The sequence below is a fragment of the Octodon degus genome, unplaced genomic scaffold (assembly GCF_000260255.1).
Source record: "Octodon degus isolate 3935 unplaced genomic scaffold, OctDeg1.0 scaffold00005, whole genome shotgun sequence".
Lineage (NCBI taxonomy): Eukaryota > Metazoa > Chordata > Mammalia > Rodentia > Octodontidae > Octodon > Octodon degus.
This window is the reverse complement of record NW_004524581.1, coordinates 25,484,007-25,497,568: the sequence shown is the minus strand read 5'-3', so window position 1 is coordinate 25,497,568 and position 13,562 is coordinate 25,484,007. Positions and strand designations below refer to the sequence as shown.

General features: G+C 51.3%; 1 protein-coding gene across 3 annotated transcripts in view; it reads right to left on the bottom strand.

Moving 5' to 3' along the window:
• Positions 1 to 13,356, bottom strand: part of Mocs1 (molybdenum cofactor synthesis 1) — a 30,606-nt gene extending 17,250 nt beyond the window's left edge. For all 3 annotated transcript variants that reach the window (XM_004624167.2, XM_023720160.1, XM_023720166.1), the window contains exons 1-3: positions 13,169 to 13,356; positions 8,500 to 8,626; positions 7,086 to 7,253 (exon numbers count right to left, since the gene is read on the bottom strand). In XM_004624167.2, coding sequence (XP_004624224.1) covers positions 7,086 to 7,253; positions 8,500 to 8,626; positions 13,169 to 13,291 — 418 coding nt within the window. In that variant the 5' untranslated portion in view covers positions 13,292 to 13,356. The remainder of the gene's footprint in view (positions 1 to 7,085; positions 7,254 to 8,499; positions 8,627 to 13,168) is intronic.
• Between the last annotated feature and the right edge of the window lie 206 nt (positions 13,357 to 13,562).

The following is a 13,562-nucleotide window of genomic DNA, read 5'->3' as shown; positions in this document are numbered from 1 at the left end:
CACTGAGATCGCATCTCACCCCGGTGTGAATGACCAGTGTTGTCAAGAGAACAAAAAAGGCACGATAGTGAGATGTGGAAAAAGGAACCCTTATGTCCCGTGGGTGGCAGTGCAAAGTAGTACAGCCATTCCAACATCAGAATGGAGGTCCCTCAAAAAACTAAAAGTAGAACTATAGGGTCCAGCTACCCTACTCCTGGGTATATACCCAAAGGAGTTAGAGTCAACACACCACAGACACCTGCATCCCCCCGTTTCTCATGGTACCATTCACAACAGCCCACATATGGAACAGCCTTGAGGTCCACCACCAGATGAATGGACTCGGCATGCGTAGAGGAGTATTATTAGCTCTGAAGGGCAAAATCATTTCATTGGCAGGAAGATGGGTGGAAACGGAGAACCACCACTTGTTAAGCTAAACACTCCAGCCCCAGAAAGATAAGCATCTCATATTTTCTCTTGCATGTGGGATTTGGCAGAAAATATGACATGGAAATAGAAGGGGAACTCTTTGGGAAGAGGCAAGGGACACGGAGGGGTAAGAATACTTTGGAGAGTGGATACTATTGAAGCACATTGCACGCGTGTGTGAAAATGCCATAATGAAATGCATTGTCTTGTACAATTAATGTGCACGAATTATACTATAGAACACACTTGCCAAAACTGACTCCACACAAAATATGAAACTTGGGCCTGTGAGATAGCTCAGCAGACTAAAGCGCCTGCTTAGGCAAGTGCAGGGACCATAATTCAATCCCGGGCACCACATGCCACGCCAGCCCCTCCTCCAAGGCGGGCTGAGCCAACCACAGAGTCTGGGCCTAGTGGTGCACACCTGTAACCCCAGTGCTGGGCAGGCTGAGAACAGGGGCTGAGCTGTGTCGTGAGACCCTGTAACAACCAAATATGTTTAAAAAGAAAAGAGACTTGAATAAGTATCAGAAAAATAGAAGCAGTTTAAAAATCTCCCTGTAAAGAAAATACCAGGCACACAGAATCAACATGATGAAGCCCAAACATGCAAAGATGTAAGAACCACCAAGTTATGCAAGTCTCACAGAGAACAAGGAATACGACTCAACTTGCTCTTGCAGATGTTTTAATAGCGATATCCTTTTAGCTAAATGTAAGAAAGGAACCAGACAGGAAACAGACACAGATGCAAAAATCTGAACGGAATACCAGCCAACTGGACTTAGCTGGGTGTAGACATGTAACTACCACCTCCCAGGGAGCTTATTCCAGGAATAATGTTAGAAAATCTATAGATGTCATTGGGAATTGAACCTTATAGATCATCCTAATATCTGCAGGTAAGTTAAACTTAGTAAGCTGGGAAAAAACCTTCATTAACTGGACAGAAACGATTCATGAAAAATTTAAGAACCTATTTTGAAACGGGAAGGCGTGGGTGCACCTTCCTCTGCCACGGCTATTCAACGCTGTACCATTTGCAGTCCCAGATCTCGTAATAGGACAAGAAAAGGAAATTACAAGCATATAGATAGGAAATAGAACTACAGATGCTATGATGGTTGGTATAAAAATACAAAAGAATCTAAATAGACATGCATAGCATTGATAAAGCTGGCAGTGGAGAGAGAAGAATGTATTACTAACAAAAGAAACCAGAAAACGCTTTTTAAAACAGGAAATATTTTGTCAAGATCTTAGCATAAATTTGAGTTCCACCCAGATGGTTAAAATAAAAGATCATGAGGAAAAGATGGAGCGGGGCAGAGGGGTGACAGGCAACGATCCACGGTAGAGCACTCATACCAAGAAGGCCAGGGACCTATCAGCACATCAAGGGACAAAGAAATGGAGGGCATTAGGCTGGAAGACTCATGAGCCATTGTGGAGGGGGGGGCTGTTGCATGGGAGTTCTGGATCCAGGAATCTAGCTGTAAAAAATTTAGTGTAGAATCAGAGGGGACCTGGTGAGATAGTTCAGTGGTTTAAGTGCCTGCTTGGCAAGCGCAAGGACCTGGGTTTGATCCCTGGTAACAGGCCATACCAGCCACTTAAACCAGGCATGGTGGTGCATGCCTGTAATCTCAGTGCTGAGGAGGCTGAGCCAGGAGGATCACTATGAGTCCCAGCTGCGTAGTGAGATCCTGTACAAAACAAAACAAAACAAAACAAAACAAAACAAAACAAAAGAGGGTATGTGGAGATAAGGGGCTCAGTAATGGGTCCCTGAGCAGAGAGTGAGCCTGTTGTGGAAGGGGCAGGGGTGGGGGGCCACGGGCAAAAGTGGTTTCAGTTCTTCATCCAATGCAATTAAATCCCCCAGGTTGGTCACGGTGCCTGGTAAACCCCTTCTGAAATTTACAGGAGCAAGCCAAGTGTAACTAAAACACTGCTGAACTAAACAAGACCTGCCTACCGATAATGGGCTGGTTATGAAGCGGTGCTAAGATGTCAAGGTGTTGGCACAGAGAAGGCTGCACGGAGCAGGGCCTGACGCCGACCACGCCTACGCAGCAGATCTACGGAGGAAGTGGGAACCGCTCAGCACGGAGTGCCAGAAAACACGGACATCGAAAGGAGATTATTGCTAGAAAAGAGGAAGGGGGAGGGGAGGGGAAGGAGGGCACAAGGGCGAGTATGGAACGGCTAGGACCCAGACATGTCATGTGGGTGCATGAGAATACTATATTTAAATCTAAAAATGTGTAAAATTAATGGGCACTAATAAAAATATATTTTTAAATGATTATCTATATGGAAAAAATCGGCCAAGTTAGAACCCTAAAAATCATTCGCAAATGAAGGACTCACTCATAAAACTTTAAATTTTTGTAGTGAAAATGCAGGCAACGTTTCCTCTTAAGATACAAAACCAGCAACCCTAAAATGCCGACACAGTTAAGAACTGCTGCTGGTTCAAGAGACTCATACAACGTATAGCTTGTATTTTCTTTAGGCTAGGAAAATGAACTGGCAACACAAAGAAACTTCACAAATCAACATGAAAGAACTGTCAAACAGAAAAATGTACAAAAGACACAATTAGATAACATAGGGAGAGAGAATTACATGTGGCTAGCCGGGAATATAGCTCAGTAGCACAGCGCCTGTCTAGCAAGTACGAGGTCTTGAGTTCGAGTCCCAGTATCAAAAAAGAAAACTCCAAAACCTCAGCCAAAATACATATGGCTAGCTAACATGTGAAGAGATGCCTGAAGTTTCAAATTGAACCACAATGGACTACCACATACAGATATTCTGAACAAGTACTTTGAATATGCAACATGACAACCATTGTTAATGTCCTATCCTCTTGTTTTGCAATTCTGTGTTGTTTTTTGTTTCTATTTTAAAAATTCTCTTCTAATAAAAAAGGCCACAGTGGAATCCCATACTTGTTCCACTGGCAAAGATCAACGATCATATGAGTGCTGTGAAGACATCCAACAGGATGTCCGAGAGTGGAAGCCGGTACCACCAACTGGCTGCACAGTTACCAGAGTTACATATTCCTACATGCTGTGAGCCAGCAGTTCTGCCCCTGGAGAAAGCCTGCACCAGGAAACGGGAGTGAGGGAGCCCTGCTCCCCTGAGCAAAACACTGCAAGAGCAAAGAACTCGGACTTGGGGTGACAGATCTGAATTGCACCGAGGTCAAGCTGGGCTGCGAGTCTGAGCTGTGTAGTAAGACCCTGTACCAAATTACAAAAAAAAAAAAAAAAAAATTGGTGCGCATGTGCAATCCAGGCAATTGGGACAGGAGGATCACTAGGAGTTTAAGGCCAGCGTGGGTACATAGCGAGACTGTGGCTCAATCAATCAATCAATCAATCAATCAATCAATCAAAGAAGCACTTAGGGCCTGCCAGATAGCTCAGCGGACTAAAGCGCCTGCTTAGACAGATGCAGGGGTGGGGGGATCGATCCCCGGCGTGCTGTGCTGGCCCCGCCCCAGAGAGCCCTGAGAAGGCAACTGAGACCAGGAGTGGTGGCGCACACCTGTAATCCCAGCACTTGGGAGGCTGAAAACAGGAGGATCACTACGAGTCCAATCTGTATAGTGAGGCCCTATAGACACTGTACTAAATACAAAAAAAAAGAAGCCCTTAAAGACAACACGCAGCTGGGGAGACAGCTCAGCAGCAGAAGCACCTGCCTGGCAAGTGCAAGATCCTGAGTTCAATCCCTGGTACAAAAAAACCCCAAACAAACCAAAAACCAAAAAGACCACACAATATGATACAAATAAAACTTTAACAAACACTAACTTTTATAAAGCAAGAGAATAAACAAAATTTAGGAGACAGCAGGGGTGGGGTGGGAGAGGGAACAGGATCAGGAGGCCAGAGAAGTTAGTTACGTGTTGCCTCCAGTGTCCTTAAAAAAGTAAAACAAAATATGGGAAGCGGGCATGGGAGTTTCATTACGACTTGAAAACGTTAAAATATAAATGGCAATATCTTGTGCACCAAGGATTATGACTTAATATGACCCTATGCAACCAAGGCTCATTAAAAAAAACAAAAACAAAACAAAAAAACCTTCACTCCTTTCAAAATCGGGCAATGGCTCCCCATGGCATTACATCCCCCAGGAGGCCTAAGCTGTGACATCTGGCTACTCTCTATAAGGAAAGACGGAGTGGAAGATGGAAGGAAAGCACAGAAAGAAACTAAAGGAACTGGCTGCAGCCCTGCGCGATCCTGGGGCCCAGCCCGCTGGACCTCAACAGCCACTCTGCAGTCAGACGCAGGCGAAGCCCTGCAAAGACATCGGACGGACACCATCATGATGTCTGTGTAGTCAGTTTTCTCCTCCCTTTGTTCTTTGGAAAAATTCTCTCACATGTCTAGTGTGGCGGCTGCCAGTTACTGAGGCTCTTCACATTTCAAAAAAGTAAAATGCTCCCTGGTTACCTTAGTCCTGGGTTGAGGTTTGAGAGCCGCCTGGGTTAGTGGTTGTTGGATATGACCACACTCTCCTGCCACTCTGGGGAGTTGCTGTGGGCAGCACCACTTTAAGCCCATTTCTTCTGCATGTGGAGACTACACACAGAGGGAGTCAGAGACGTGTGTGGGACAGGCCTCGGGGAGCTCTGCTGCATTTTGAGGCTGTCACAGCTGCGGGCAGGGACCACAGGGCACAGGACTGCAGCCTCAAGGAGAGCAGCGAACTGCAACCTCTTCCCTCCAGTGAGGTCCCTCACCTGGGACGCCCGGGGCAGGTGTGTGCGACCCTCCCCCACCTGTCCTGCACCTTGGACACTTCTGCGAGTCAGCATCTCTGCGAAGACCACAGGGGCTGCTCAAGAAATGGCAGAGTACTCCGTGGGTGTTCAAGGCATTGCAGCTGCCAATCCTCAGAAGCTGGGGGAAGGCGGCTGGGGAGTGGAGGAAAATCCTCAAGCGCAGGTCCCTGGAAGACCCTTGTCCCAACCGGTGTCTGCTCGGTGGTCACCCTGCCCATCCCAAGCTGTCAGCCAGAAGCAATGAGCACGACACATCACAGCAGGAACGGTCCTTAAAGTGGCCAGGCCAGACGAGAAAGCTGCAACCCAAGAAGCTAGGGATTAAATATCAAGCGTCCCCCAAAGCTCATGGGTGGAGGACCTGATCCTCCATCTGGAGCTAGGAGAGGCGAATGGATCTTGAGTGTGCTGACTGCAGTAATCAGTGGGCTAACTTTAATAATTTATCAATAATGGATTAATCTACTAACGAGCTCAGAGCAGAACAGGTTGTTAGGAGATAGGACCCAGCTGGAGGAGGTGATCCCTGGGGTGTCCCTGGGCTGTGCCCCTAAAGGTGGCCTCTCTGCTCCAGCTCTTTCCATCTTCCTGGCTGCCGGGAGGTGAGCAGCTATCCCCTCAGGGCCCTGGTCCCTTCTGCTTGGAGCAGACCATGGACTACAAATGTGAGCTTCAATAAACCTCTCCTAACAGGAAAGGAAAGTGAAAGTGACAGACACAGGAAATGAGACAAGGAGCTACTGCTCCTCTCTGGGCCAGCTCCAAGGGGGCAGCCATTAAGAAAATGGGACCTTGCGGTCTTTTGATTCTGACCTCCCTCTGTCCAAGACATGAGCCAAGTTCTCTGTCCTTGGGGCGCTGCAGAGCTTCCTGCTTATGAGCACCCCACCACACACAGGGGCAGGCATGTCACACAGTCCTTTCCTGCTGGGGCAGAGAATGACCTTAGGAGGTGGGTGCCACCACTGCCCCAAAGTGACGCTAGGAGGCGGCACAGCTGGCAACTGAAACACACGTGCCGTGTGTGCGTCTTACTCCCAGGCTGTACTTGCCCACACCCTTCCTTCCTTCATTAATTCAGCAAACACCAGTGAGCACCCAGCAGGCACCAGGCCTGGTTCAGGAGCTGGGCACAGTTCTGAGTGGACCTGCTGCAGCCACCTCAGAGCCTTCAAGTCAGAAAAACAGGGTGGCAGACAATGCCGGGCGAGAGGCGCGCTCTGAAGACGACTAAGTGGGGGGAAGCACACGGGGCCAGGTGCCAGGGCAAGGCCGCAGGCAGCACTCTCCGCGTACCAGCAGCTCTGCCGCACACTCTGTGCCCCAACTGCTCAGTTCAGCAAAAGCAGCGTGGATGAAACGCCAGCTCACAGGCCCGGCTATGTGCCCACAGTGCTTCATTCCTGGACACAGAGCTTAGGATTCTAGGCAAATTTCACCCGGTATAAAGCGTGCTTCTCTTGCTCTTTCCCCCCACCATTTAGGACTATAAAAGCCATTCTGAGCTTGAAAACCAGAACAGGTAGTGACCCAGAGCTGAGCCCAGGGCTGTGGCCTGCCAACTTGCGGGGAGAAGCTTGACTGGGTTAAGGACACGGGATGCACACCAGGCAGGGACCAAGGAACATGAAAGTCAAGCACAGCAGAGCCCCACGCCCTTGACAAGGGTGACGGCACATGCAGTGGCCCGTCTGCATGACTGGAGAGCGGAAGGAGGCAGAGTATTGCCCGGGACAGCAGGAACCTGGTTCTGTCACCTTCCTGGTGATGACTCTGATCTGTGTGTGACCCCCAAGCCATTGCTGGATGGCTGGATGAGGCAGGGAAAGGGAGCAGGGATGGCAGGTGTCCAACTCACCCACGATGTCCACCACATCCCGCCGGATGAGCGGCTCTCCACCCGTGAGCCGGATCTTGTCAACACCTTCTTTCACAAAAAGCCGGGCAAGGGTTAGGATCTCCTCTGTGGTCAGCAGGTCAGCCTTGGGGGTCAAGGGGACGCCCTCCTCGGGCATGCAGTACTGGCCTGCAGGAGGGAAGGTGCAAAGGGGGTGCAAAATGGGAACTGTAGGCAGGGAGGCCCAGAGTTGCCTTGGAGCCCATCAAGGGCGGGGTGGGGAGCGGCCACTATGTGGGAGTGTTGCAAACCGGCATGGGACCTTTCTCATCTCTGCACGGGCAGACCCTCCCTCCTTGGGGGCCAGGGCTGTGCGCCAAAGGTGCTAAACTAGGTGGAGGGCAGGGCCTGGCCTGGGCCAGGTGATGCCAAGATGCTGGCTTCCTCAGCTCAGGGGCAACTGGGCAAGGCCTGTGTGGACAGACCAGGGCCCCATGCTACTCCTGCTGGAATCATTCATCCTCTTCGTTCCGAGCTGTGCCTGTGCCCTCTTTGGACATGCCAGGAAATAAAGGGAAGTCTTTCTGGCCTAGAGAAAGCTGCTCTTCTCTGTACCCACCAGTGTCCTAAAAGTTGACCTCTGAGCTACAGGTTATTATCAGTTCTGCTCTCCGTTCAGGTTGAGGAGAAGAACGGAGTTAACAGGCGAGGGAGGGCCACTCCTTGCAAGCTACTTCCAGTGCGGCTTGCGCAAGGGTTGGGTCGAGACTTGCTAGAGTACAAAGTCAAATTGGCATAGTGGGTTCAGAATTGGACTCTTGAGACAAAATACATAGGATCAAAATGTGCAGTAGGTAGTATTTTGTTGGATTAAATATTTGCCAAATGCAAATTTACTTACTGGCCCATGAAGTACACTTACTATAAACTGCAGTAGCAGGGAGGGAGGGAATGAAGGAGAAAAAGGAGGGAAGGGGGAAAGAAAAAGAGGGAGACCCAACTGTGGAAGCCCACCTGGCAGTGCAGGCACCCCAAAGTGTTCTCTGCACAGGGTAATGTGGCATGAATTCTCTGTCCTAGGACTGTGGCCTGCAGTGACTGTCGTGGGCGTGTCTGTGTGGATCACATGTTTGTAATGTCCACTTCCCCTGAAGGGAAGCAGGAGCCCAGAAGAGGGAGAGATCTCGGATGCCATCTTATTCCTAAACCCAATGGCAATTCTGCTCTCAAATCCCATCTCAAGTAGGTCTGAGGGTTCACAACCCTGAAACCCAACCTTAATTCCTACCATCCTTCCTGGCTAGGTGGGGGAGGGTGGGAAAGTTGGAGGTGGAATAAGAAGACAGAGCAGCTTTCTGGGCATGAGCTTGTAGAACAAACATGAGTCAGCGGAAGGACCAGTTGGGAGCCAGCCTAGCCCGGCAGGGCCACTCACATCTGAGGTTGCACTTCTCGGTGACCGAAATCCGAAGGTAGCTGTGGTGCCGGCCAAAACTGTCCGTGAGGAAGGCAGAGAAGGGGGCTGTGTGCTCTCGCAGGAACTGCCGCCGCCTGGACAGCTCCTGCAAGGACAGGGACAGGAGAGCTGGGAGGACGGTCCAGAGAAGAGGGGCCGGAGTCAGGCAGCTCCTTGCCTGGCTCTGGAATTTGGTTAATGCTTCTCACCTTCCAGTCAATCTGGGCTCTGCAATCATCCCTCCAGCCCCACAGGCAGGCTGGGAGACAGGCCCACCTCCTAGGACTTAGCCAAGGGTGGGGACCTCAGGCTTGGCAGGGCAGTGGAGGGACAGGCCCATGGGGATTTGCTTCAGTTTTACTCTGTGCCCCACCCTGTACAAGCAGGAAGGATCAGGCACCTATTGTGTAGGGCTTGAGGGGAGGAGACATGGCCACAGGCTTTGGAAGTCCCTAGAAGTGGGGTTCCTGGCACGTTTCCATAAGCAGCTACATGCAAGGCAGTCCTTGGTCAATTGCCCGAACTCCAGGCCTTTGCTTGCCAAGATGTCCTCCTCACCCCAATTTAGCATATGGGAGTGGGAGTGATGGGGTAAGAGGAACAAAATAAATTCAGGAATTGCAAAAGTGTGAGAACAACAAGATAACTCAGCAGAAACCCAGAAAGAACCCTGACTGAGGAGCAGCCTACAATTAGCCACTGGCTCTGGACATCCAGTTCTGGACGCCGCAGCCCCATCCAACATGCACTCGCCTTGTACTCATCACTTGGGTATTAACAAGCCTCAGGCCTCCCTCTGATGCCGTACATCCTACTTTGGTTCTGTCTGTGTGCCATTCCCTTCAATCTCCTGGAGAAAAAACTATACCAGTCAAAGGAACCCAGAATTCAGGGCAAAGTAAGAACAGAGAGCCACCCGGCTCATTCAGGATGGGCTGGAACCTAGGGAAGGTAGCAGAAAGTTCCCAGGGCTCCAGCCTGGACTAGGTGGTATTTCCTGTGAGAAGCCGTCCTGCCTCAGTATCCCCAGCATGAAGCACAGTATGATAGTCCCGAGTGTTGAACCACTGTGTCTAAACCCAAGCAGAGCTGCCTGCCTTTGATCTAACGAAGACGCAAGAGTGACGTTGTCTTTCCTGTTCAGGTTGTCAAAATGATTTAGTCTAGGGCTGGGGAGACAGCTTCGCAGTCCTGCCTGGCAAGTGTAAAGACCTGGGTTCAATCCCTGGTTCCGCATGCCATACTGGCTTCAGCACCCCAGAAGCACAGTGCCGGCTACCAAAACCAGGTGTGGTGGCACACGCCTGTAATCCCAGTGCTGGGGAGGATGAGACAGGAGGATCTCTATGAGTCTGAGCTGCATAGCATGACCCTATAACAAATACATAAAGATTTTTTTTTTTAAAAAATTAAGAACAGTTTAGTCTAGGAGTAGTTCTCAAGCCTGGTGGCACCTGAAGCACTTCTAGGAAGAGTTCATAATGAACCTCACCCCAAAGACTGACTCAGGCATGTGCCTCGGCTCCCACTCTGCAGCGAGGGCTGAGCAGCGCTGGCCCGGGGGATGCCAGTAGTGGGTGCCACTTTGCTCCAGTCGTAGAAGATGGGTTCTGAGGACAGGCTTTGGAGCAGCCAGAGCTGCAGCATGCACCTCCATCTCAACCTTCCTTTCCTCCTCTGTACAGATAAGAATCTTAACTCAACTGGAGTGCCTGCCACAAGCAGGTATCGGTAAGCCAACACTGTTGTTTCTCTGTCAGAACTCCTACTTATGTGTGTTCATTCCTTAAAAAAAATATTCATAAAGGTGGCCTGCTGTGACTGCTTTTCCTACTTTGTGTTAATTTCGCAGCTCCACTAGATCCTGCCTTCAAACCCTACTGATGGCAGGTGGCCCACGGCTGGGCATTTCAGACCTGCAGCTGCACTACCAGAAGCAGGGTAAGCAGAGTCTGAGCTTCCCAAGACACAGCTACTAGTGCTACAGAACCTGGCACTGGGCAGCCTGCCACGTGCTTTGGGTTCCTTCTCATCCAGCTGTGCCCACTGCGGGAGAGGGGTGGGGAAGGATAGCATGAGGAGCTACTTAAGGGAGGTCACTGCCTTCCAAAGACTGGAACAGTAAAGGATAGACCCTAAAGCACTCTCGAGTCTAGACAGTAGCAGGAGAAAAATAAGCCATTCCACTCTCAGCTGTCTCTGCTCCCTACTTACCTGCTATCCGGATAATATACAGCAGGCAGTCCTTACAATGGATCTTGATTAAGTGAGGATACAGCCCAGTGCCCAGCCCCAGGCCTGGTTCTCCTGCCCTCTCTGCCATGCCCACCTCAAGTGTGGGGCCCTCAGTCCTACGTCTGCTGGCAAGCACAGTCCACTTCCCTGAGACATGAGTATGGAGGAGCCAGGCAGATTAGAAACAGAGGATCCCCCCAGAGAGCCCCACTTCCATGCAGGTCCCCCTGCTATCCTCCTTCCAGCCTCTGCCTGTACCCACTTCCCCTGGTTCCCTTGCCAGCATTTGATCCTTCGGGGCATCCTCAATAGGCAGGTGACTGCCCTGTCCACGGCAACCTTCACCCCGTCTGTGTCACAGAGGGCAGGCCCAGGACCTCAGGCCAGCCCCTTGCTGCCCAAGAGAGCTCGCGTGCACCTTCAGTGGGAGAAAGAGGGTACACCTGAGTCCTCCATGTGTAGGCCACTGCAGTCAGGACACCAGGTCCCCTGTGCAACTTGTAAGCTACTCAACGCACCAGCTCCCACTTACACGTCACTTCTTTCACACCTGACACCTGAGTTGAGTTGCTTTCCACTGTGGCTCTGAGGCCCTGTGGGGCACAGGGTCAGCTGCCCTGAAGGAAGGGAAGGCAGGACAGGATTCCGAATAGCCCATCCCTGCTTCTGCCAACTGGCAAGCTCTGTGCATGGGCTGAACGTACGCGTCTCATCTTGCCTCTGAGATCCTCTTAAGGATGAATCCCCTTGCCTTTCCGCACTGTGTAAATTAAGATGGGATGGTCCAGTGCTCCAATTTATAGACAGGAAGTAGCAACCTGGGCGCAAGATCAACTGGGGATGGGTGGTGGGTGAGAATGGACTCCCTGTCCAGAGCTCAAGGTATAATTCCACGACTCTTCACCAGCTGCATTTGAAGGAGTCCAAGGCATTTGCTGACCCCACTGCCTTCACAGCTACATACGTTAAGGCCCCAGAGAGGCATGGAGCAGGCAGGAGCAACCCCATGCCCAGGCTCCTGCAGCACGCAGGCTGGATTCAACTCCAGCAGTCTGCTCCAGGGACTGTGCTGCTCCTACTACCTCAGACTTGGAAGGGGAAGGGCAGGCGCCAGTCCTCCCTCCAGGACCCTCCCAGACAGGCAGGCTGAGCCCCTCAATGTCAGGAACTGAGCTCCTTCTCCCTTGCTTCTGAGTTACTCTACCTTTGATGTGCCACCTCCCTCACTGTACTTATGGTGAGGACCACCGAACACAACATAGCAAGACCCCCCAGGATAAGCCTTTTCTTAAAAGAAAATTAAAATTTTCTAAAATTAAAATTAAAATATTCTTAAGAGAAAATTGCAGCACATTAGGAATGGAGAAATTTCACTTTTTCCAAGTCTTTAAAGACCTCTCAGCTGTCTTTGCTTTAGCAGCTTTCCCCAGTGAATTCCTGAGTTCAACACCACCTGAAAATGCTTCATTTCCCAACAACTGGCCTGCCGATCCCAGGATCCCTGAGGGGCTGGGACCCAGGGGAAGTAAATCAGTCTTGGCAGAAGCCTGTCCCCTCATTGAGCAAGAGAGAAGGAGCCAGAATTGAAGCCAGAATTCCAGGATGGGAAGCTCATTCCCAGAAGACAAGAAGACAAGGAGATGGATCTAGTAAAGCTTTTTTTTTTTTTTTCCACAACCCGGGATGGAACTCAGGCCCCTGCACTTGCCAAAACAAATGAAGAGCTGCTCATACCCCAATGTTTCTATAACCACACAAGCAAAACAACACATTTCCAACTTGTTAAGGCACAAAACACTTCCAGGGGTTCTGCCTAGGATTGAGGGATCCCTCCAAACTCTGAAGAGGCAGGAATCCCTAATCCGGGAAAGATAGGGCCTTGCTCCGTTCCCCTCTAGAACGAGACTCAACTCCGCCAAGGGAACCAACCGAAGAAGACACACACAAAAAGCTGGGTCACGGAACCCTGTGACTACAAAGTGAGAACTTGGTGGCACCACGCTGATGTTTTTTTATTTTTTGGTCACTGTGAGGCAGGTGTCTCCTCGGGGCACCTGATCACAGTCAAACACCCGGGAATTAGGTGCGAAAATGTTTCAAGAGTAGGCTGGGGGTGAGGCAGGGCTGGGGAGAACTAATAGAACACGGCCCTAGACCCATCCCGGGGGGTCCCCCTTTGTGGGCGCTGCTGACGCCTGGAAGAGGGTGGCATCGCTGGGGTACGGGAGCGTCCGAAGGGAGACTGCCAGGAGTCTCTCCTGGACTAGCAGTTGAGCCAGGCGCGGATCTGGGGACACGACCCGCTATTAAGCAACCGGGGTTCCGCCCATACGCAGCCTCTGAGGCCAAACTGGTGGTGGGGCAGGCGTGGGCCACCTCCCAGGACCACGCGGACGCCAGTGCGCGGGCTCACCTCTGTGGCGGGTCGCACAGGCTCCCTGGGGCTGGGCTGCGTCACTGGCACCCCCGAGCTACAGCCCCTGGCGCTGGACCTCAGGAGCCAACAGATCCTCCGGGACATGGGCTGCACTGCCATTAGGCCGCAGGTGGGAGGTCCCGGCGGGTCCTGACCTCACAGCGCTCTAGCCCGGGACTTGCCGGGTCCTCCGGGCGGGGCGGGGCGGGGGCGGGCCACACGCAGCCAATCAGCAAGCGAGCCGCGCAGCCTTCTGGGAGATGTAGTCCCATTCTCTGCCTCTTTTGGGCAGGCAGCTTCAGTAGCTCGGAAGTGTCAATTCAGCAAAGTCAGGCTCTCTTCCGCCAGATTCCTCTGGTCTGGTATTTAGGATGTGGCGCAACCCATGCGG